Consider the following 23233-nt stretch of genomic DNA (forward strand, 5'->3'; position numbering starts at 1 on the left):
GTTAAAATCAGCGTTTCTCCGGAAAAGAATGTTTTAAAACCATTATTCGTTGATAAGTTCTATATATCGAGTACCGAGTTTGAATTTTTAGTCAATGGGGAAGATTGGAAAACTTTTGAATACCTTGGCATGTTTCTTGAAACTATAAATGAACCAAGAAGATTGTGAAAAATTACATTGGTACAGACTTTCAGGTAGACTTCACAGACGTCACAATAAATCTTACTTAATTCTTGTGTGAAAATAATGCAATTTTTATTTACTCTGTATTGGCACATGAATATTTAATGTTTTCCTGTGACAAAGCTTCGCTTTTGAACTTTAGGGTTACAAGAATGAATATCTGAATATTGCATTAGTGAATTAATCTCAGTTACTCCAATGTTGGCAGTATGCTCCACTGTATCTTAGGTGAATGAGGGCATACAATGTGGTATTGATGATATCTCCTGCTTACCTATCTCAGAGTTGAGGGATTTGTAAGGAAGACACACACACACATACACACACGCACATACACACACACACAAACACACACACAAGAAAGCACAATAGGTCACACATAGCAAACAATTCTCATGACGACATCATAAAAATTAACTATTACAGAAGGGTACAACTCAGAAACACACACAGACCTAAAAATATACACCTGATAAAACTGGTTGTAATGAACAACAACATAAAGAGAAGGGTGTATTTGAGTTTAAAATTGGCAATCACAGAATGAGATTTCAAACAACATGCAATTCATTCCGAAAACAGATTTCACTGCAAGTAAATTTTAATCACAACCGTAAACATGAGTTGAATGATACGAAGTATAAACTGCCCCAATTCTTCTCCGAAGACTTTTGCTAGTATCAAGTGTACAGGTATGCTTTGTTTCTACCAGTGAAATTATTATCAGTTTTAGGACAGGCCAATGTCCTGAAGTAGTCTAGGATTTAAGAATTAGCTCAATTGAATAGAGATTTAGTTCATTGACATGGTGTCTACATGCAAACAGACCTCCCTTAATATGATTTGTTATCAGATGTTCCAAAATATAAAATCACTAGTCTAATACAATTGTAACAACTTCTTTGATAAAAACCGTCTGTAACTTCTGAAGTGATATAACCCAAAGCATTGATCAACATCAATGCAGAAATAATAAATATTTAGTTTTTCCTGATCAATATTTTCTGTGACATAATACTCGAACTAGGAGATAGTAGCTTTCCGGATCTCTAAATTCCCCGCCCCAAAGGAACTCTGTTAATGTAATATAAATAGAATATTATAAACAATGATTCTATTGATATATATCACCATAGATGAATAGGTATACTCTAGTGTTTGTGAGGGGGTGGATGGAAGGGACTAGACCATTGAGGTACCTCAAAACCAAATTCACCAAACAGTTGTGACCTATACTTTTATAGCTCATTTAAGTTTTAATACATATCGGTAAAAGCTAGTGTAGTTTTGGACAAAATTTCATGTCTGACCCGAGATGTCTTGACCAACGTCCTCCACCAAGGTGATGCTACAAGTGCAAGATACTCATAGTGTTGTGATCTTATATGATATACATGGCTGTAACATACAAAAATACCAACGTCACATATTCATCACTTCCTGTCATACTATTCACAATAACAAAATACAAAACCATCTTCTCTACATGTTATCATCATCTGATAGGAAGATACAGTTTGCCAAAGTCATGTCAGTAATGTTCAGTGTCAAATACATCAACAACTTCTGTCTTGCACATGGCATTCTGTCTATATTGTTTTCGCAAAGCCCCCCCCCCAAAAAAAACGAAATAAAACAAAGATAGTTTTAAAAGGAGCCTCCAACCAATTTCAGGAAATAAAATTTATTTATTGCATTTGTTCTGTTGCCATCATTCAGTCATCTAAATAAAGTCCACAAAAAAGAAAAAAATCCAATCTCCATGTTGATTGTTAATTTAAGAAAATGTGAGGGTTGGTTAATAGATAATGAATAAAGTTAATGGTCAGTACATTTGGGCTAGATCATAGATGGGTTGGAATTCTTGAATTTATTTTTTGTTTGATTCATATCCCGATAAAATAATGCACCACCAAAAAAGTGGGTTATATTTGTAATTGACTGGTACTCATCAGATTATTTTCAAATGTCCAGGGTCTTATTGAGATGTTCAGCTCTACTAGCTGATCACCTTGATATGAATGTATAAAAGCAGCATTGAAGTGATAATAAAGAGTACTGACTGTGTGTGTTTGCATACAGTAGATCTAGATGACCAGTTACATCAGACATGCACTGAAACAACATCCATTTCTAGTATAAAATTAAAATATTCACCAAAAACTGGTATTTTTGTGTTGTATTTTAGTGACTATGTGATGAGATGAACATTCTCAATACTAAAGTACCAAATGACATGTGGATACCAGTATTTGCATATTGCTTTGCCCTGCAGACAATGCAAATGCAATGTTGAGATGTGTGTCTCTATGCCAAAGCCAAAATGCACAGTGCTTTCAGGAAAAGACAGAACAACTTTGGAAAGTCAAAGCCATAGAGATGTAAAACGCAAGCAGTCATCAAGTAAACACAAAATTTGGCTGTTTTAGATTGTCTGAAGGAGATTTCTTGCAAAAACAAGACATTTGCATTCACACAAGTTGTCTTTGACCTTAACATTCATTCTGCAAAACATGAGAAATTTTGCTTGGTTTGCTTTGTTGAAAAATTCCTTAGGTATTACTAGTAGTTGTGAACAGGTAAATGCTATCAATGCAAAAGTAGACATTTTCTAATGTACTACATGTACAATATGGCTTTCCTGCCAGACTGGCTGTTTCAGTTTTCATTTTTTCCTCATATACTGCAATAGATTTCTTCTCAGCTTTTCACTGATAACTTTTCCGTTTTAAATCATTCAACTTCAGGAACTAAGAAATTTTAAAATCTTACATCATGTGACCAACTGCAAATATTAAAGTCAAAATAAAATTCTTCAACAGAGAAATAGACAGTCACGTGGCTTTCAACAAGTAAAATTGGCATGTAGACAGACACACAGACAGGCACAAAGAGACCGAAATGCAAGTATAAAAAAAGCACACATGACATTGACATATTGACATTATAGCCTTGACCTTTACACACTTACTTCTATGATTTTGTGGTCAAATAAAAAGACTTGACACATCAACTCTGGTATTACATCATTGTTTTATTACACATGAACCTTAAATATAAACTTCTTAGCCATAAAACTATAGCAGCCAATCAAAATCTAACTTGACAACAAGGATGAGATTAAATTCCAGCAACATATATAGCACTTTTTTCTCTAATAAGCTTGAGCTCTACTACACAAAGCCATAAAAATAAAGAGTTTATCTTTTTTCTCTCATTGAATGAATTATACGATGCGTTTCGGAATGACCTGAAAAGCAGCATTTTTTTTTCTTTGATTGGATTGAATACTTAGTATCAATCATATCTCATTTGATGCTATTTTCTCCAACACTATCAAGGTACCTTTGTAATTTTCCTCATTTTTTTCTCTAAAAATACAATTACAGGTGGTTCTAAAGAACTTCAGAGAAATAAAAAGTTGTCCCTAGCTCTTAAAAAATCAGTGATTCTACTTTGAAAGGCTGATCAGTCTGCTAAACACTGGCAGCATTAGGAGAAATTAGATTTCAGTGTCTTTTCAAGTCTGAAGATGATACATAGATTTTTAATTCTTAAAAACATTAAGGTAATAATTGATTACTTGTATACTTCTAAAATATAGCCCATTAATGTCTTTGTACATTAATTTCAAGCGTTATCATTATTATATTTTCTATTCTCTCACAAAAAATATGGCACTTTTTAAAAAGGGGGATAGAGTAGTTATAGATACTCAATATTTGTTACTTCAAAATCTAAATACTCAAAACAATAGTTGTTAAAAACCTGAAAATACATGATTTGTATTTTCTAATAATTTTGAATTTTTTTAGTTTCAATTTACTTTAACAGAAGACTAATCTGCCTACAGTTGACTACTGATATGATATTGACTGTATTGAAGAGCATGTCCGTATGTTCCTCCTTTTGTTAAAGACAGAAAAAAAAGATGAGAGGAGGTGGCTTTTAGGAAAACTGCCACTGGGGATAGTAATTAATTAGGATGGTCTGCTCCTCTCTTGGCTTTGATTGGTAATGTTTCTCCCCTACTAATTTCTAAATCAGTACAGTTTCAAAGGCCATCTTTTCTTCTCAGTATCCCGTTACTATGGTAACGGCAGCGTCCCTTGCAGGCAGGTAGAAAAATAATCTGTATGGTGGTTGGTTTCCTTGTTGCAAATCTGTGAATTTTCATTCACATTGGAGAGGACTTAACAAAAGTCCTTTCCCAAGCTGCATTACAGATCATTCCTAAAAACAGTTTTTTTCAAAGACAAATTCCTCATTCACATCGCACCTTTGCTATCTGTTTTTTTTCTATATTAAAAATACATGACTTTGATACACTTCTTTTTTTAAAGATTTTTCTTCCCATGATTAAATCAAGTAAAATAAAATGAAACCATTTCCTCAGAAAAGATTGATTAAAATTGCGCAACTGTTAATACCAAGGTAAGATATATGTGCTTGGTAGAAATAAAGCGTACATAAGATTTACTCATAGTCAGGCAGATACTACAGATACAGTCTTACAGAGACATAATTGAAAATCTTTCAGGTACACACTTAATTACAAACATCACAGAAAATGACAATTTCATTTTAAAATTCATAGTTTATGGTCAGACCTTATGATTCCACTCAATTTTCACAATTTTTTTCAAACACAATTTTTCCCCCAACAACAAAGTGATACACTGTAATGACTACAATTTTTTAAAAATCGTTCGTACATAATTGTTTCATTTCATTGGTTTTTCTACTTTGTATTTTGTTGGGGGATTCCACATGAGACGACATTATACAAAGTTTTTAAAATCATATTTCTCACAAGGCCATAATTTTGTGCCAGTGTGGAATTGTATATATATATTTTTGCTCTATGAGCAGATAGACAATGGTCTTACAGCCTCCTAACCTCACTCTGCTCAGGCAGAATATATATACATAGAATATTATCGCAACTAAATTTTACAATGTCTTCATCTTGTTGTTTGGTAGATTTTATTCTGACAAAATATACCAATCAGAACACAATTATCAGAAAATTACTTTAAATATCTTATCTGCCAAGCTTAAACATTTTGGAACCCCCTTCTAATATATGCTTTCAGCAATCTCATTTCTATATAAACTTCAGAACAGATTTTTCATAGTGATCAGTAAAACTGAACTCAGATTGTATGGATTACTCACTAGCACAGAAATAACATGACACAGTCAATGTGACAAAAAAACTAGATTTAAGAGAGAAGTTTGAAATTATCTCAGTGTTTAGACACACTACAATAGGCACGATTATAATATATGCTAACATTCTCTGAAAAACATCGACTTTCAACACTTTCTAGCCTTTGCACATTTTGTTGTAAAATTATATATTTCAGCATTTCCCAGTCTTGTCCTCTCATACTGACCAAACTGTTTTGTCATTTCTGTTTTTACATTACACTAAATTTCACGATCAAAACACATCATGTACAATCACACAGACAAATGTAGAGTTAAATTTCTACTTTTAGAGGCATTCTGAATGCCCAATGCTCATGAAAATATAGAAATTTCTGTGGCAAAAATTTCTTAATTTGCCGTTTTTTTCTCTCTCAATGAAACGATCTATTTTGGACCCTGCTTTGCCTTAGATGCAGGATGCTACTTAAAAACAGTTAAATGCACCATTCTGATAATATATATATTGGAATGCATGCAGTTCCATGTTCCTTTGTAATACAGCAATATTTTTTATAGTTTGCAAATGGTTTTGTTTTAATCTGCCTAGTGTAAAGCATGTAACTATGCAGAATACCATTAGTGGACAGAGATAACAAAAATACAGCCAAAAAATGTACACTCAGCCTTCTTGTGAATTAAATTCAGAGGGTTTTTACCCAAGACAATGGGTATCAAGTCTGTAAAGTGTGAAGACAAAAATACAGAAATACCAAGACAACCTCAAAAATGATTTCAAATTCAAATGAAACAAGGTAAAAGTGACAAGACACAAGTTGTGAACAAATATAGGAAACTGTCCTGTGTAAGTTACAAATACAAAAACTGACATATTATAGACACCACATGTCTAAAGTCGCTACAAAGTGTGTTAAAATTTGTCATTAAAGTTCACTTCTTACACCAAAGGTGTCAAGACAAATACTTTTAAAAAACTGGCTTCACGTGATTAGATCAGTGATCAGCATGGTAATTGGACAGAGTATCGTTTTTTTTGCACAATTTATACTATTTTTACTACAACTATGTTTACCATTTTAAATTAGTCTTTACTACAAATATACTTCTTTAGCTATGCACTATTATTTCATAAAAATAAACTTCTTCACATTTCTCAAAAGAATGCCTATAATGATATGGTAGAGACTGCTAGTTCCTTTATCATTTGGTTTCCTACTGAACTGTATGGAGAAAAGCTGGAATTTTTCACTCTGACTTGTCTTCCATGGATGAATTCCTTTCCACTGGTAATTCCACTTGTCAATGCATGGGTGGGTACCTGAGTCATGACGATGATGACATCTGGGCACTGGTCGATGGTTTGCTTGCTGCTGCCTCCCCATCTGTTGCAATGGAATGATCTGAAGTGCTAGCTTCGGTAGGTTGTGCCACAGAGCTGTTGCCAGATAGCGGGGTACTTCTTGGTTTTTTCAATTCAGTTCTGCTATGTCTAGTTTCCTGAGTAGTAGTGCTTGAAGATGAGGTACTTGTAGATTTGGGTTTGGGGTCTGATGTTGACCTGTAGGAGGTTTTCTTACTGCTGCTGTCAGTGACCGATGGATTGAAACCAGCTATGGCTGCCATGGCTGCTGGATGTGGACTCATGTGCTGTGCCTGCAGTAGGTGTGCCTGTAGTCCCATTTGTAAGGATGGATCATATGGGAAGAATGTTGCCGCTTGCTCCGGTGAATATAGTGGATACACAAACGGTGTCTGGGTGTAGTATGGTGCCATACCTCCAAAGAAGTAAGACATGTACGCTGCCTCCGCACTGCTCATATCTTGAAGGAAGCTTGATTGTGATGATGCAGCAGCAGCTGCAGCAGCCATTGCAGCACTGCTTTCACTGGTTCTGCTACTACTTGTACTGCTTTCACCAGCCTCCTTATTTTCTTTCTTAATACTTGGAGTTTCATCTTTCTTCCTGGTCTCTGTCTCAGCAGGCGGTGTATGCCCTAAAAATGCTGACATTGCCTGAGCTTGCATGGACTGAAGTTGGGAAGTTGTAAGGCCTCCCATGTGACCATGGCCGAGTAGTGCAGCTTGGTGGTTTGGTAGGAAACTTGCTGCCATGGCTCTTTGAGCTTCAATTGGATCAGCATGTTGGAGAAGTTGGCTGACTGAAGATGTTGATTCGGATGCATCTTTCTCAAGCTGGCCACTGACATATTTCCTCACATTATGAATGTGTGTCTCGGTGAACACATGATCACGTATTGACATCTTGGCCGAGTACTGGACACCACAGAGCTTACAGGAATCACGGCCACCATCAAAATTATTGCCAATCAACCCAAACTGCTTATTGAATGTTATCTTGCACTTCTTTTCTTTAGCTCTCGCATTCTGGAACCATACCTGTACCACTCTTTTGGGCAGGCCAATCTCACTGCCTAGCAGCTCACATTCATGCATGGTTGGAGTACGGTAATCAGCGAAGCAACACTTCAGTACTTTCAACTGCACTTGACTCATCTGGGTACGGAAGCGTTTACCACACTCTCTGGCCTGTCTGCGTTGTTCTGCATCATCCATTGACTGCCCTGCCCTGTCTGAAAAACTTAAACCAGTGTCATCACCACCTGTTGTGTAAGATGTTGTTTCAGAATGACAAATGCTCTCCGTGTCATGATCTCCTTCATTAGAATCTCCGTCCTTTGTGCTTTCCCCCTCTATGTCCACATTTCTCTCATCTACGTTGCTAAACCCTGTATCAGCCGCCGATGATGCCATGGATTCTAGATCATCTCTGGCTCCATCACCATTACTGCCAGTGTCTTTATGACCATCTTCAATGTCAAGACTGCTATCATCTTGTGAATCTGATATAACAATACAATCTTCAGCCCTTGATCGATTCAATGGTGTCTTCTCACTTCCCTTCATAGGAGGACTGGACAAATTTAAAGCTTTCTCACTGTCCTCCAGTATTGACCCTGTTTTCATGAAATCTTCGTAAAGTCTCGGAGACCCAGATGCACTTGTTCCTTCACCAAAGTCTCCAAAACTGACAGTATCACTCTGTTTAAGTAATGTATCCAGTGAGTTTCCATTAATCAGCTGATCCCAGTGACGAGCTTTGATGTGAGCTTCCAAAGCTGTCTTTGCTTTGAATATAGCACGGCAGAAAGGACATCTCTTGTGCATGTGATTGGGTGCTGACAGTCTGAACTGGCCTTTTCTTTCTCTTGCTCTAGTATTCTGAAACCATACTTGAACAACCCGTTTCTTCAGCCCAACTTGTCGAGCTATCATGTCTAGCATCCGCCTGGTAGGATTACTATCTTCTTGGTATTTTTGATACAGGATTTCAAGTTGCTGTGGTGAAATGGTGGTGCGGAGGCGCTTATCACGAGGTTGGTCTTGATCAGTGTTGGACTGTGTCTCAGAAGCAATGTCATCAGTTTCAGTCAGCTTTCGCTTGTTAGAAGAGTGATCACTTTTAGGCTGTTGAAATGCTCCAAAATACTGTTCTGCAGTCAGGCCATTCACAGTGGTATCAAATGGCATGTACATCATGTTGAATGGATTGTGCTGTGGCATGTAGGTACGGATACTCTGCATAAAATGAACCTGCTGATGTTCATTCCACTGCTCAAACTGTGGAAAGACCAGATCACACTTGTCGCACTGGTAGTGAACTTGGGGTGTCGACATTAACTCTGGCTTGCTTGCTTCAGATTTCTTTTCTTCAGTTTTAATGCTGATTGATGTTTCAGGTTGCATACTGGTTGGTGTATTTGGTGATGTTGGTGTGGAGGAGCCAGCGTAGCTGTTGTTGGAACTATCATCTTCTTTGTAGCAGTGCTGTTTCTGATGCTTGATGAGTTCAAAGAATCTCTGAAATACCAGCAGGCACTTGTTACACTGGTAGTTCAACCCTGGAGTGCGACGATACCGTGTTCCACCACTGTCAGCTTCTGTTTCTACTGGCGGTTGGTTCTCAAACATCTTTCTTGCTTTCTGCCTGGCATTTTGGAACCAAACAACGATGACTCTGGGACTGAGTCCCAAAAGCTTGGAGAGGTGTTCAAGATCATCATCTTTTGGGTATGCGTTGTTTTCAAAGAACTCTTGTAGCACCTTGATCTGATAGTCTGTAAAGCGAGTACGGCCAGCTCTCTTTGATGTTGTCCCAGAGGAATAGCTTGATGTTGCCGACATTGGTGGAGTGACTGGACCATGCGACGGGATGAGGTTAGACGGTGTGCTGCTGCTGATTGGTATTGATGCTGCTGGACTTGACACAAAGGCGGTCTCAGAAATAGCTGACGCCATGGTGGCTGTATTTGTCGTGAATGTGGAGACAGGGGTGGTCTCAGTAGATGACAATTTAATTGCACTAATTTCTGGACTTGTGCTAGTTGTTGCTTCTACAGAGGTAGTAGTAGTTGATGCTCCAGAATGTATAACTTCACTACAGACTGGGGACGCTGTATTTTCTGATATGACTGTTTCTGTTTCAGCTTTCTTCTCAGTTGTAGTTACTGTTGGACTTGTTTGTATCTCTGAAGACACTGGAAGCATGGTAGAGGGTGGGTTGTTGAAGTTATACGGTGAATCTTTGTTGCGCTGTCGTTCTTTGAAGAGGGTGTTTCTGAACCAGTGTTTAATAACTTTGTGTGGAAGACCAGACTTCTCAGACATCTCACATATTTGGTCTTCACTTGGTGAGTTGTTGATGTCAAAATGTGCACGTAGGATCTTCAATTGATCATCAGTGATGCGCGTTCTTGCTCGTTTTGGAGACTTTTGCATGTAGGGTGTTGGATCAATGTAGGAAATGGTCTGCATCGGTTGCAGCTGTATGGGCAAAGCACTTGGTATGAGCATCTGAGGTGATGGTGATGGGATGGCTGGTGGTGGCATTACACTTGCTGTACAGGTGGGTACTGTAGGGGCAACAGACTGCAAGATTTCCAACTGAGAGCTCAGCTGAGCTGCTGCACTGGCTGATTGTTGTTCTGAACTTGAAACTGATTGCTGTGAGCGGATTGCTGTTGACTGTGCACTTGTTGAAACAGAGTCAGTAGGTGGTGCTGGAGTGCTGGATGTACTTGTACTGGTTGAAGTAGCGCCATTCTTTTCTGCATGTAGTTTGTCGTATTCTTCTCTGTACATATCAGAAAACTTCTCAATCATCTCAGTTGGGAAGAATGATTTGTGGTCTTGTTCAGCATGAGCTTTGAAAACCCAGACACTGGAGAATTCTCTGTTGCATTTATCACACTTGAATTTATCTTTTTGATCAACATTAGGAGGTAGACCCTGGGCATTTTCATTGAACTGCTGTACCAGATCATATCCATAATTCTCCAAGAATGCTCTCATTATGGGATAAGTTGGGCGTGGCGTGTATGTCATGTATGTTTTCTGCTGGGAAGCAAACTGAGCGGCTGTTGCTGCATCACTCAAACCACACTGAGTCTGCTGGTGTTGTGTCAGAGCATCTTGTGTCATGAAGAAAGAATTACATTGGCTACAACAGTGCATACCGCTGGGCATACTTGAAGACAACAGCTGTTGTTGAAAGAGGGCCAGGGTGGTGGGATCCATCAATTGCTGGGTTAGTGCTGCACTGGCTATGGCATTAGCGGCAGCTGCGCTAGCTGCTTCATTGCTGAGTTGTTGGGCCTGTACGTGAGCTAGTTGTTGGCTGGCATCTGCTGCTGCCGCAGCAAGTAACTGATGTTGAAGAGTTGTTGCAGACTGTTGTTGACTTTGACTGGATACTGGGTCGCTGCTCTGTCCAATGTGTTGCAGACCGCCAAAGGCCCCTGCAGATTCCAACTTGGCTGCTCTGGTCTGATGTAGAACTGACCTCATATGGATGTCTAAAGTAGATCCCTGGCTGTATGCCACTTTGCAGATGTTACACTTGAAAGGCTTCTTGTCATTACTGGGACTTGTCTCAGGTGGACTTGCTTCTGTTTCTGTCAAGCTTCTCTTCAATTTGTGCAGGTGAGAAACAGAATTATAATGAACCAGTAGGATATTCTTCTGAGTGAAGGATTCTTTACAAGTCTCACACTTGTACGGTCTGTTTGGGTCAAGGTATTTATCCATGGTGTATGCAGCTCTGCATCCCCGTCTGTGTTGCAGTGTCTTGTGATGATTGCTGAGTTCACTTTGCTTCATAAATCCAACTTTGCAGCGGTGACATTTATACTTTCGAGCTGGATCATGGTAGGTTTCTTCAGATGGCTGCATTCCATCATGGGTTGAATCTCCTTCATCTAAAGCACCATCAGCATCACCGTCTTGCTCGCTGGACAAATCCATAGCCTGGCCGCCATCCTCTTGCAGTTCGGAAAACAAGTCGGAAGACATGCTATCTTGTGATTTCTCATCCAATCCATCTGGGGTCAACGCTTGCATGCTGGTTTCTGCCCCAGTTGGCTGGGCAAAGACTGTACTTGTAGAAACAGATACTGGTATTCCCATGCTATTTGCAATACCTATTGCAGCTTCTGATGTTGCAGCTGTAGGTAGGCCCATGAAACCACTTCCAGTGTTGGCCATGAGGTACTGCGCCATCTCAGGGTTACCTGCATCCATGTGATTGGTCTCAGTGTGTTTTCGGAGGGCTGAGATTGATCTGAAACTTCTGTCACAAATTGAGCACTTTGTTGCAGCACGGATCATATGATACTGTGAATGGACTTGCAGTTTTTCCAGTGTCTTGAACGCTAGACTGCACTGACTGCACCTGTACTTGTACACATGACGTTCAGAAACAGGTAGCTGCGGTCTCTTTGCATGGATTTCTTTAAAGTGCATTTGCAGGGCGGCAGATGTCTTGAAGTACTGATTACAACCTTTTTTCCAGCAGAGGAAACCAGGTCCACCAGGTGTCTCTTGTTCTTTCAACGGGCATACTTCATTTTGGTGCTTGTACAAACCATCCAGATTTTGAAATACTTGGTGGCATTTCTGGCATCTGTATTGATCACCAGATTCTACATCGCTGCCTTGATTTGTATCGGGAGAATCTTCTACTTTGTTGCTGAACATATTTGTACCAGGACTTTGAGCAGTAGGATTGGTGGGACTGTCCAGGCCTGGAAGGTGAGATGAACTGGGTGATAATAAACTGGTGGGTGATGCGCTAGGTGGGTTTGAGGATGAGCCAATCCAATCACTTCGTTCTACAGTCATCATCAATCGCTGTAGACAGTCACGGGACACGCTGTGGACTTGAACCAAGTGAATCTCTAGGTTGATTTTGTTGGTACACATATCTTGGCATAGTGGGCATCGCAGTACAGCTTGTGGCTTCACACTGTGTTGAGATAGAACATGGGCTCTGATGCGGTCTTGGTCAATACTACTGTACTTGCAGTAAGGGCATGTGTAAATTTGTGTCGTTGTTGTGCGCATACCAGAACTACTGCTGCTGCTGCTTGTGCCTTCAGATGAGACAGCTGACCTCTTCAAGCTTTTCTCTGTTTTCATACCATCTGCAGCACTTTCTGGCAAGGATCTTTCTCTTTTCGATGACAAATCTAGGACGCCTTCATTCGAGCACAGGCCATGATTGGATTCATCATCTGCATTTCCCTCGGCTTTCTTTTTCAGATAATCTTCTTCAATCTTTAAATGTTTCATTGAGCGAACATGCTGGATGAGGCTAAGCTTGGCTTTGGAGGAATAGTTGCACATTGTACAGTGATAGTACTTGGTTTCTGAATTGATTGTGATATTGATGTCTTGCAGATGTCTGAAAAGCTTCAAACTGGTTTCATGGCGGTAGTTGGCCACATGGGCTCGTAGTTTCTCCACACTGTAAGTGTAGTAATCACATGCATTGCACTTCACTTGAGTAGGGTTACTGACATTCATATACTTCAGCCGCCACTCATTCTGTGATCCGCCTTCCTTGATGTGATTGACAAGTTGAAGCTTCTGGATGTGTTTGTCTGTCTTGCAGTGGAGTTGAAAATTGGCCTTCAGCTGGGTACTGTAGTTGCACAGATTGCAACGTATGACATCAGCAATCTGAATCTTCCAAGAACTATCAGTAGGAATGCTTCTATCTTTATGAATGTGCTCGTACAGCAAATCTAAATCATCGGTAACAAACTTGTTGCAGACTGAGCATTGAAACATGCGCAGCGGTTCATTCTTTGTTGGATCTTCATTGATTGGTGGCTGATCATCTCCCATGGATTCCATTTCCATCATTTCTGGTGTTACTTGGCCTGCCATAGCTGCTGCATACATGGCCTGGTCATACGGATATTCTCCCATCAAAGCATGTGGATCTAGGTGAGACTCTGTGGCAATTGTGATTGGTACCATATTCTGAGTCATCAGGCGATACATACTGTCATCAGGCTGGTAAGCACCAAGATTCATCTGCAAATCATGCTGCATCTGGGTCATGTTGTGTTGAACTGCCAGCATGTTGTGCATGTGCTTTTCACTGGTCATGTGGATTCGTAGATTTCTTGCCACATTAGTTTCATACTCACACACATCGCATCTCCAGGTTGGTTTTGGCTTGGGCTTGGATGCGGTAGGTTCGCTGGACTTGGTTTGCGAAAACATGTGATCACTGCTTCTACCACTTGCAGCTGATACAGCGGCCACAGCAGCACTGCCACTCTGTAGTTCTTGCAAGTTGTTCAGATGTTTGTCAGACTGCATATGAATGCTCAAGTTGCCCTTGGTGGTGGTGGAATAATTACATATTTCACATCTAAATGGCTTGTACCCACATGTGTATGTCTCACCTCTGGCCAATCGTGGATGGGACTGATTGGTCTGACAGTAGACGCACTTGGTCTCATTTTCAGGGTGTTTCTCCTTCATATGTGCTTCAAGTGTCTGTTGGTATTTGTAATGCCAGTTACATTTGGGACACTTTAGAGTCTTGCAGGAGTTGCGGGAATGCATCATCGTCATGTGACCACCAAGAGACCGTGATGAACCAAGGACCATATCGCATTTTGGACATTCAACGCTGCTTGAAATTCTATGGCCATCATTGGAGTAATTAGAATACATGCCTGGTGATCCCCTCTCACAATCATGTTTTTCGTGTTCATGATTGCATGGACTAGGTTCTGCCGTCTTCGATTCACTTTCTACTTCGGCAGTACTGTCATGAATAGCATAAGTACTGTTGTCGTTTGGTGCTTTATTTCTGGATGGTTCTTCATGACTAGCAGATTCATTTTTGTTGGCTTGGGTGGGTGAGTTGGTGTTTGACACCTCATGTGCCTCCTCAGTAGTAGTACAGCCATTTTGCTGTTTGTCAGTGTTATACACCGAGGACTTTAAAAAATCAAGTGGACTTTCAGCCTTATTTTCTTTGAATGAACTTTGAGTTCCTTCAGAGTTATCTACAGCAGTGCTATCCAAACTGGCAGCATCTTCATCAGACTCTGCAGCTGGATTATCTTTACTATCTTCAGGTGATATGTGTTTTGAAAACGCCTGCTGCTCACCACTTGCAGCAGTATCTTCATTGTCCTCGCAGGCATCCGAGGAGGAGTTGTGACCCTGTTTCTTGGTATTTGTTTCAACTGGAGTTCTCTGTTCCCCAAGTTGAGCGGTACTTGTTGTAACAAGTGAATTATTAGTACTGACAGCAACAGAAACTGGGTAGATGTAACTAACGCTTGGCTGAGAGGTGCTTAACATTTGCTGGTAAAATGCTTGCCCATTTGCACTGTAACTACTGCCACTTGTAGCTTGAGTTTTAGGTGGTTGAGGTTCGAGGAAGGACAGTAGAGGCTCTTTCTCTTTTCCAAGTCCTTGAATGATGGCAGATTGATTCTTTCTAGACATTATCTTTCTCTCTGTGTCATTCAAGACCAGTTTATGTTCGTTGACTGCATGTCCAATAAACGATTTGGCAAAGCCAAAGGATAGTTTACAAAGGAAACACATAAGTATTGGTTTTGAGTTCTCAAAGACAAGGTTATTTTCATCATTACAATCCATGCCTTTTTCACCATCCTCATCAGTTTTATTCTTCTGGGTGCGCACATCGTAAACCCGGTAGCTCTGCATGACAGGCGCTGACACACTACCAGGTAGGGACATACCGTACTGCGGTATGTCCATATTCAGGAGGGCTGTAGTACAAGGTATATGAAGAGAATTGACAATGGGTGGCTGTACCGTTAGCTGATTGGTGTTGGAGTTATACTGTAAGCCCAATGCTTCCTTCACAGTGGGTATGTTGGGTAACAGCTCCTCTTCTGAATCACCAGCATTGTCAATCAGATATGCCGATCCATCAGGTTGGTACACTATTTTCCCTTCAAAGTTTTCTATATCACTGAGTCCATTTTCATCATCGTTGTTATCATACAGGAAATCATCATGTTGTTTGATGGTACCACTTAGTGATCCCGAACAGCTATGCTCCATGTATTTCTGTAAATTGGTAAACTTTTCCATACATTCACCACAAGTTACTCCATCAGTATCAAGAAGAGGGTTGTCTGGTATTCTAGGAGTACCATTACAGTTTTTTCTTGATTTTGAATGTGATGTTGCGTTGTTCTCTGCCACGTTTTCATGTGATAGAGCAGAAACTGGTGACTTGGATATCATGGATGCCTTGATGCCAGGCTCACTAGGCTGTTCTTGCTGTGTGATACTGCTCTCCTCAAACTCGTCAACAAGTTCTGATAAGCTTGGAGGATCTGGCATCCCTTCTGACTGGTCAATATCAAGGCTTAAGACCCCAGAGCTGGTTTCCATGGTAAATAGTAAAGAATCAGTGTCGATTATTCACCTATACATGTCTATAGGATAGGGATAGTCCTTGTTCCTGTAATTGAAAAGAACAAAAACAAAATTTTAATGATGCGTCAAAATATTTTGTACTTTTTTGTGAATTTTGTCAAGATTATGAAAACTTCACTATTACCGCAAGTCCTACCTCCAATACAAAACAATGGAGATTTAGGAAAATTTGGTGGTGAACAGGTTAAAAGGTTAAATCATGAACTTGAATGGTTTGATGACAATGTGTAAATGACAACAGACACACCTGACGTTCAAAATAACCTACACTGTATATCATTTTTTACCACAAAAAATAATAAATTTTGTAGCAAGTTGCCCAAATACAGACTATATTGTCAAAATATATGGAAAACTTCAGGAATAACAAGACAAAATAGTACTGCACATCGATAATACTGTCTATAGAATCTAAATATGTACTTTAAAATGCAATCAATAATAACATGCACATGAATATATAAATATCAAGATGCTAAACATCTGATAAAACAGAAAGCATGAGAGTAAAATTTGTAACAAATGGTGTAAAGAGCAACTATCATCAACACATTTTCAGTGTTTGATGTCATCAGGTGAAAACACAACAAGAATGCTTCTCACACAATTCTGTACACAATACAATGTTCTAACAACAGGATAACAGACAAAACTGCATTCTTACTGCAAAATTTGACTTTAAACTCAAGTAAACTATCTATACACCAACTATATTAATTATGGCATTTGCAATATGACTGCTTTTAAGGTTTATACAAAGTAGTATTTACTTGCATGTGTGTCAATTAAAATTCACACATAGCATGGAATAGATACGATGGTAGTCAGTTTGAATTCTGAAAAGTTCTCCAAAGAGTAGTAAATTTGCTAAATTTGCACTGAGAACTCAGTAAAACACTGAGGCCAAGGAACAGCCAAGGAACTTTGTACACAGTACCAATATGTGAGTTTATATCTATTCAGTCTTGAGATCAGTTTTTCATTGAGCAAGGCTGATAAGATATAATCCAAAAACTATGGATGGAAGAGTACAACGTGTGAACAAAACTCCTAAATAATATTTTCACCATAGTTATTTAGATTAATGCTAAAACCTTCACATAGGAACATGTATTTTACTATTGCTATCATGATCAAGATACATACTTTGACTATTAATAACTTTTGCCTGTTTTGCACAGTAGAATTTAGGTGAAATTGCAAATGAACATTGAGCTGGTTTTGAGAATGTTAAGACTTAAGCAATGGATATTACTGAAACCTGCACGGAACTTACTTTCTGTGACGAACAAATGGTGAACAACATCATACAAGTAAGCAACTCAGGAACTAAATGGAAAGGGCAAAATCATGTGTGACACATTTTGGGCAAAGAGATGGAAGTAACTACATATTAATTTTACTTCATACAACCAGCAACAATGGCAACTTCCACCTATCTTATCATGATTTTATGTACACAACAAAAAGAAATTCTGAACTTCAAAGGAATTTGGATACTTGAACAAATAGCATGGCAACGCTGCTGTGTATCACTTAGAATTGAATAAGGTTGTCTGTTATTGTAGCTCTGCTGCTGTTAATCACAAAAACTAAAAATATATAAAAAGTAAGTCTTCATTTTCCCTTTCAGTAGTTTTTAGTTGAAGAGACAAGGGAACTTATAAGCACAGAGTGGAATAATGCTGATAAAGTATTCACAGGCAAGCCAGCTGTCTGTAAGTACAAGCAGCACTTAGTGCCTTCAACAACAGCACGCACATGATATATTACATTTGTAACTGAGCATGTCCAGTCTAATACTAATGGAAGACAATCTGTTGAAGCCTGCACATATATGCATAGAGATGCACGGACTATGCAGCGCAGAGTTGTACATCAGGCTGCTTCTTATAAAGCTATGTCAATTAGCCTTCTGTCAGGCCTCAAGTGGACCTTATTTGTGACATGGACAACTGTTAGGGTTGGGGAGGAGACAATCACATCAGGGTAGGTACCAGAAAAAGAGACTCCATAGACATTCTACATTACCGCCCCCTTACTACTGAAATAGAATTCAGGTCATAGACTTGTTTGTTTTTTATATCACCACAGATATTCAGTGAGACAGAAGAAAAATATACAGGATATAACCACTCCTGCTGTAAGTTATCTGAAAACTTGACAGGTGGGGGAAAGAGACCATAGTGCTGGTTGACCGACCCAGATCTACAGTGTTGTTTAGTTCACAACGACAGACCATTTCATCTGGGAGTCAGAATAAGGCTTTGTATATTGTTATCAACCTGTAGACAGTGCAGTTATCTTCATTAAAACCTGATTTCTTGGTAAGAAAATGAGGTAATACATTACAATTGCTATGTTATCTGCCAATCTAAGATGTATTAATATCTATTATTTTTCACTCAAAATTGTGAATAAGTTACGGGCAAACTCTGTTTGTCATATGTAGATCAGACACTTCACAATACATGTTGAGTTCTAATGAAAGGCTTAGATGAGTATGGACTTTTTCTTTCTACTTGGAAACACAGTCTGATCTAATCTAAACAGAAAGAAGTGGAAAAATTAAATGTAAACTAGAAGGTGTACTTTTCACACAGTTCCCAGAGGAATAAATTAGAGCAGATCACCAGTATCAGAAAATCTGCCCACACGTAGATTATTTGAGAGAACTGAAAGGTTGCCTTAGCGTGTTTAAGACATTTGCATCGCTGTGACCTGGCAGCATTCCCAAGTGGAAGCAACACACCAAAAATATGGCGCAGTTGACAAGAAACATATGCCTGTGAAAAAAACTACCCTCTTCAAACATGTACGTGCGTGCAATTAAACTCAGGTGGGAAAATATCAAAAGAAAAGACGCTGAACATAATGAGACCTTCACAACGGCTAACCTTGAACACACAATAAAACACACACACACAAAACAGAGGGAAAGGTATTAATTTGTGGGCACACACTAAAACACTGATCGCTTTTGAAAAAACGTACATACTATTCTAGCAGTGTTGTATCTCTATGGTAATTGCAACTCAATACGTCCTGCAGTGTAACTGTAGACTGCTAAGAACACAGGCACATCTTCATATCCTCCACCTTTTATTGAGTCACTCCTCGCCTTCTCTCTCTATATGTGACCCTTCTTACTATTCTATCTTTTTAATCCCTCTGGGAAAATGCACCACACTCCACATTATGGCCTTCATTGTTTTGTTCCCTATCTTTTCAATTGGAACATTATATTTCGGCATCATTTGCGTTTTCATTTTTCTCCTTTCTTTGCATCCTTTATCTTTTGGGGACAAAGAGCTATAATGGGGCTAAGTGTTAAGTTCGGCTATGACTTCAGACAATCACTAATTGGCCTCAGCCTGCAATAATTACCCGACAAGGCTGATTCAAATGGCATAATGGCTTGCGATTCATTTCCGTACTGTTTCATTATCCATAATGACTCTTCTATAAGCAAGAAACATCAAGCTCTGCTGCAATTTTCCTGAAGAGGAGGAAATCGGGTGAAGCACCAGGCATCCACATGAAAATTAACAAACATGCATAAAAAATTTAAATGAATCAAGAACAAAGCAGTAAACTACAAATATTGTAATGACTGTTGCTAGCACGGTTGATGACACTTTGTAAAATGTCACAACGATTACTCTGTCAGTGGGAACGAAAGAAAAATGAGAACTCATTTTCACTGTGTGGTAGAGAGATAACAAAATTGTGCAAAGGTTGTTTGGCATCATTACTGAAATCAAGACTTACCAGACTAGATGACAAATAAGATCTGAGGGACACAAAAGCCTAATCACAGACATCACCAGAATCCTCACTCCACAGCATTCAAGCAAATAGATGATCCCCTAACTACTGCCATCACCCTTTGTAGATACATAATAATCATCACCTGATATTTTAATTTTTTTCCCAAACCAACATTGGCCAGAAGCAATTCTTCACAGCTGATATGAAGGAAATTTAAGTTAATGATGACTGCAGTAACCATACAAGATAGCAGGAAAGCAAAAAAAAATTGAAAGCAGTCTACATGTTCCCGGCAATTTTCTATACAAGGAACAGCAAACAGCATTGAAAGGGTGCTTTGTCAAAAGACACTATGATAGTGTACTTTCACATTGAAATTGTTTTTTCACATGTGAAATAGTAGGGGAAGAGATGAAAGCTCACCGCTAGTCACAGGTACACATGTTCATGTAAAGCAAACAAATTGTGATCTTGCCGCCAAAGATGAATATGAAGAAACCTGAGGATGGAGACGCACAAATTTCAATTAACCCTTGTAAAGATGGCTCCCTTCTCAGTAATATCTGCAGTATCAAATTGTGTGCTTCACCTAAGCTACTTCCTAAATACATGAAATTGATTGGGATGAATATCAGCAAATGTTTTGATACAAATCCATAGTGACATACACAAAGTTCACATGATATTCAACTGGTTTTTAAAGCCTTGTAAGACTTCATTTACAGAAGCACCACCATGATATGCCTATCCTGTGCATTTCTCACTGAATTGTAGCCTCATTTCAAAGTGTCTGGGACATGTCCGATGTAATTAATGTTATTCTGGCTTCAGCTTACTTGCACTGATGACAGTCTAGCATGTATACAGCAAAAATAAAAGATTCCCCAAGTTTTTAAGGTACATTATTTACGACCATTTAAACTTAGAAAAAAGTTTGACCCTGTGAGTGGGTAAGCTAGTGAAAACAGATGGGGAAAAGGGTGGGGGGGAGAGAGAGAGAGAGAGAGAGAGAGAGAGAGAGAGAGAGAGAGAGAGAGAGAGAGAGAGAGAGAGAGAGAGATTGAAAAAGAACGCTAACACTACTTGATGGGTGCACTAACAGAAAACGGAGAATAACATGTTCACTGAAAGTAGTTGGCAAGAAAATACCTTGTACATATATACTACAAAAACATCATAAATTCACATCATTTTGCAACCACGGTATCAAAAAAGTCATCATTGCTACTTCAATTTAAGCAAGTCATGAAGTGGATGATATAGAGTCACTAGCGTTGATTGTAAAGTTACGGTAGGCATTCACATGAGTGAAGAGACCATGCGCAAACAGATATTACTGACAAAATGCCTATTCATGTTTTACATAAATCCAACATCAAAGAAATGTGTGGCAAGAGATTGTGTGCACACACACAGTCCCAATAACTACATGAAAGCTGTATATTCTCCATAACAGATATTTTAGACTGACATACAATTCTATTATTTATCGATTAAAATCAATGCATGTTTTATTGAGAACAACAGAACAAATATGCATGATGCCGAGTAGCACGTACCAGCATGTTTTCACCAGTTTTTTCTCTTTTAAGCCTAAGAAAAAAAGATAACCTGAGATGGTGGTGAGACAATAACATTAGCAACATTATCCGAGAAGTAACACTTACTGAAATTAGGGGAGATGTACTTCAGGAAACTGTCTCTTCTCCAATTACAGTTTTACGGCCTATGAAGCTGCCGACAACACCAGTAAAAGACAAAGACAAGATAAAGAAGATCTCCCCCATTGACTAGCCAATTCCAGTCAAGCTGTTCTGTCAATCCTGGCTGACTTGCTCAACGCCCAAGCAGTGCTCAAGAGAAGATACTGTGATTTCAGCTGACAACTGTCATTAGGTATCCTCCATGCAGGGAACTGAGAAGACTCATGGCATTGAGCAGTGAAGAGAAATCCACTTACAAATCCAAGTGGAGGCTATCACGACATCAAAGGCAAAAGAACTACTAATAATAGTACTCATTTCATCTCATCTTATTTGTGGAAGGTGGTGTTATTAATGAAGGAGTGACGTGCAGGCAACTTTTTAATTTCCCATTTTACCTGAGCAGGTCAACGAAGCCCCAGAGCACTGTTTATGCAGAGACGAAACAAGTTAAATCAAACACAGTCATCTTCTGCAAATACTGAATCATTACTAGGCAACAAATTATTCATGATGAAAATAAAAAGTTCAGAAAAGACATGAAGGAAAGACCCTTCAGAATCAACATTTTCCAGCATAATATTAATTTTGATGTGGGCATGTCTGGTAGCCTAACCTTGTTCACTGAAGCATAAAATGGTCGGGTCAGAGGTCTACTCAGACTGACTTTCACTCTACTCCCACAGATACTTTCTAGGTTGACCTCGCCAGACTATCAGTTAAATAAGATACTCCTGGGTGCTAACAGCCAAATGGACAAACGCAAGCCCATAGTACTGAAACCATATGTTTTGAACTGTACCAGGTTATTCACACATGGAGGTATATGGTGAACAAAGGCTGACAAACACCTTCTCTTCAAATTTTTTGCCCGGTTTTCTTGTTTTGAGAGTCTGAGTGACTTTGTAGAACAAGGCAAGAAATCTTGCTTAACATAACCATTAGAAAGCAATTGTCTCTCTAAACTTACTTGAAGCATTCTGATTCAAAATACAAACTTGTAATATGAGGAAAAATTCACACAGTCATGCAAGCAACACAGCAGAGTCACATCAATTAATTGCAAGGCTATATATAGAAAATATCTGGTCATCTAAAACAGATGTATTAAATTTGCACTATTTAACTGGCGTGAAGTTTGACATCCTTGATCTGTGGTATGTTTTTAGTGTTGATCAAAACATCAAATACAGCAGCGGTATACATGAAAAAACCAAAAGAATTATCAACACAAAGACAAATCATTTTGTCAGAATTTCACTTAAGGGCTGTGACTTTACAAATATAATGAAAAAGCAAGTAAAAAAACAAGGCTGACACAAAAACCATGGAACACAGACAAACTGTGACCTGACCTATTGGGTTTTATCATAATCCAGTCCATTCTGTATTCATTCTTCTTTGTAAGCATGGCTCAACCTGTTGCATATTGTGTACGTATGTTGTGTGCATGTGATGGCATTGCCCTCCATTTAGTTCCCCTTTCCATATACTCAAATTCAGAGTAGCTGAGCTGTTCAGTCTCGATCACACTGCACCATGAAAGTTATAAGTAAAACAGCAACTTTTGATAGCTGTTAAAACACAGGTAATCAAACAAC

At 38.9% G+C, this 23233-nt stretch overlaps 1 protein-coding gene and 1 long non-coding RNA gene across 8 annotated transcripts in view; one reads left to right on the top strand and one right to left on the bottom strand.

Moving 5' to 3' along the window:
* Window positions 1-3197: 3197 nt before the first annotated feature.
* LOC139147174 (zinc finger homeobox protein 3-like) overlaps window positions 3198-23233 on the bottom strand; it is a 30860-nt gene continuing 10824 nt past the window's right edge. For 4 of the 6 annotated variants that reach the window (XM_070718091.1, XM_070718094.1, XM_070718092.1 and 1 more), the window contains one exon: window positions 3198-16183. In XM_070718091.1, coding sequence (XP_070574192.1) covers window positions 6679-16113 — 9435 coding nt within the window. In that variant the 5' untranslated portion in view covers window positions 16114-16183 and the 3' untranslated portion in view covers window positions 3198-6678. Of the gene's footprint in view, window positions 16184-19156; window positions 19266-21596; window positions 21737-23233 lie in introns of those variants that run through there. The other 2 variants (XM_070718095.1, XM_070718097.1) reach the window with 2 other exon arrangements.
* Window positions 17717-22181, top strand: LOC139147176 (uncharacterized). 2 transcript variants are annotated; one of them, XR_011555663.1, is made up of 3 exons: window positions 17717-17876; window positions 18253-18485; window positions 21647-22181. It is a non-coding gene; the product is annotated as an uncharacterized lncRNA (long non-coding RNA). The 2 variants fall into 2 exon arrangements; XR_011555662.1 differs by lacking the exon at window positions 17717-17876 and adding an exon at window positions 17888-18147.

The sequence above is a fragment of the Ptychodera flava genome, chromosome 13, assembly GCF_041260155.1.
Source record: "Ptychodera flava strain L36383 chromosome 13, AS_Pfla_20210202, whole genome shotgun sequence".
Lineage (NCBI taxonomy): Eukaryota > Metazoa > Hemichordata > Enteropneusta > Ptychoderidae > Ptychodera > Ptychodera flava.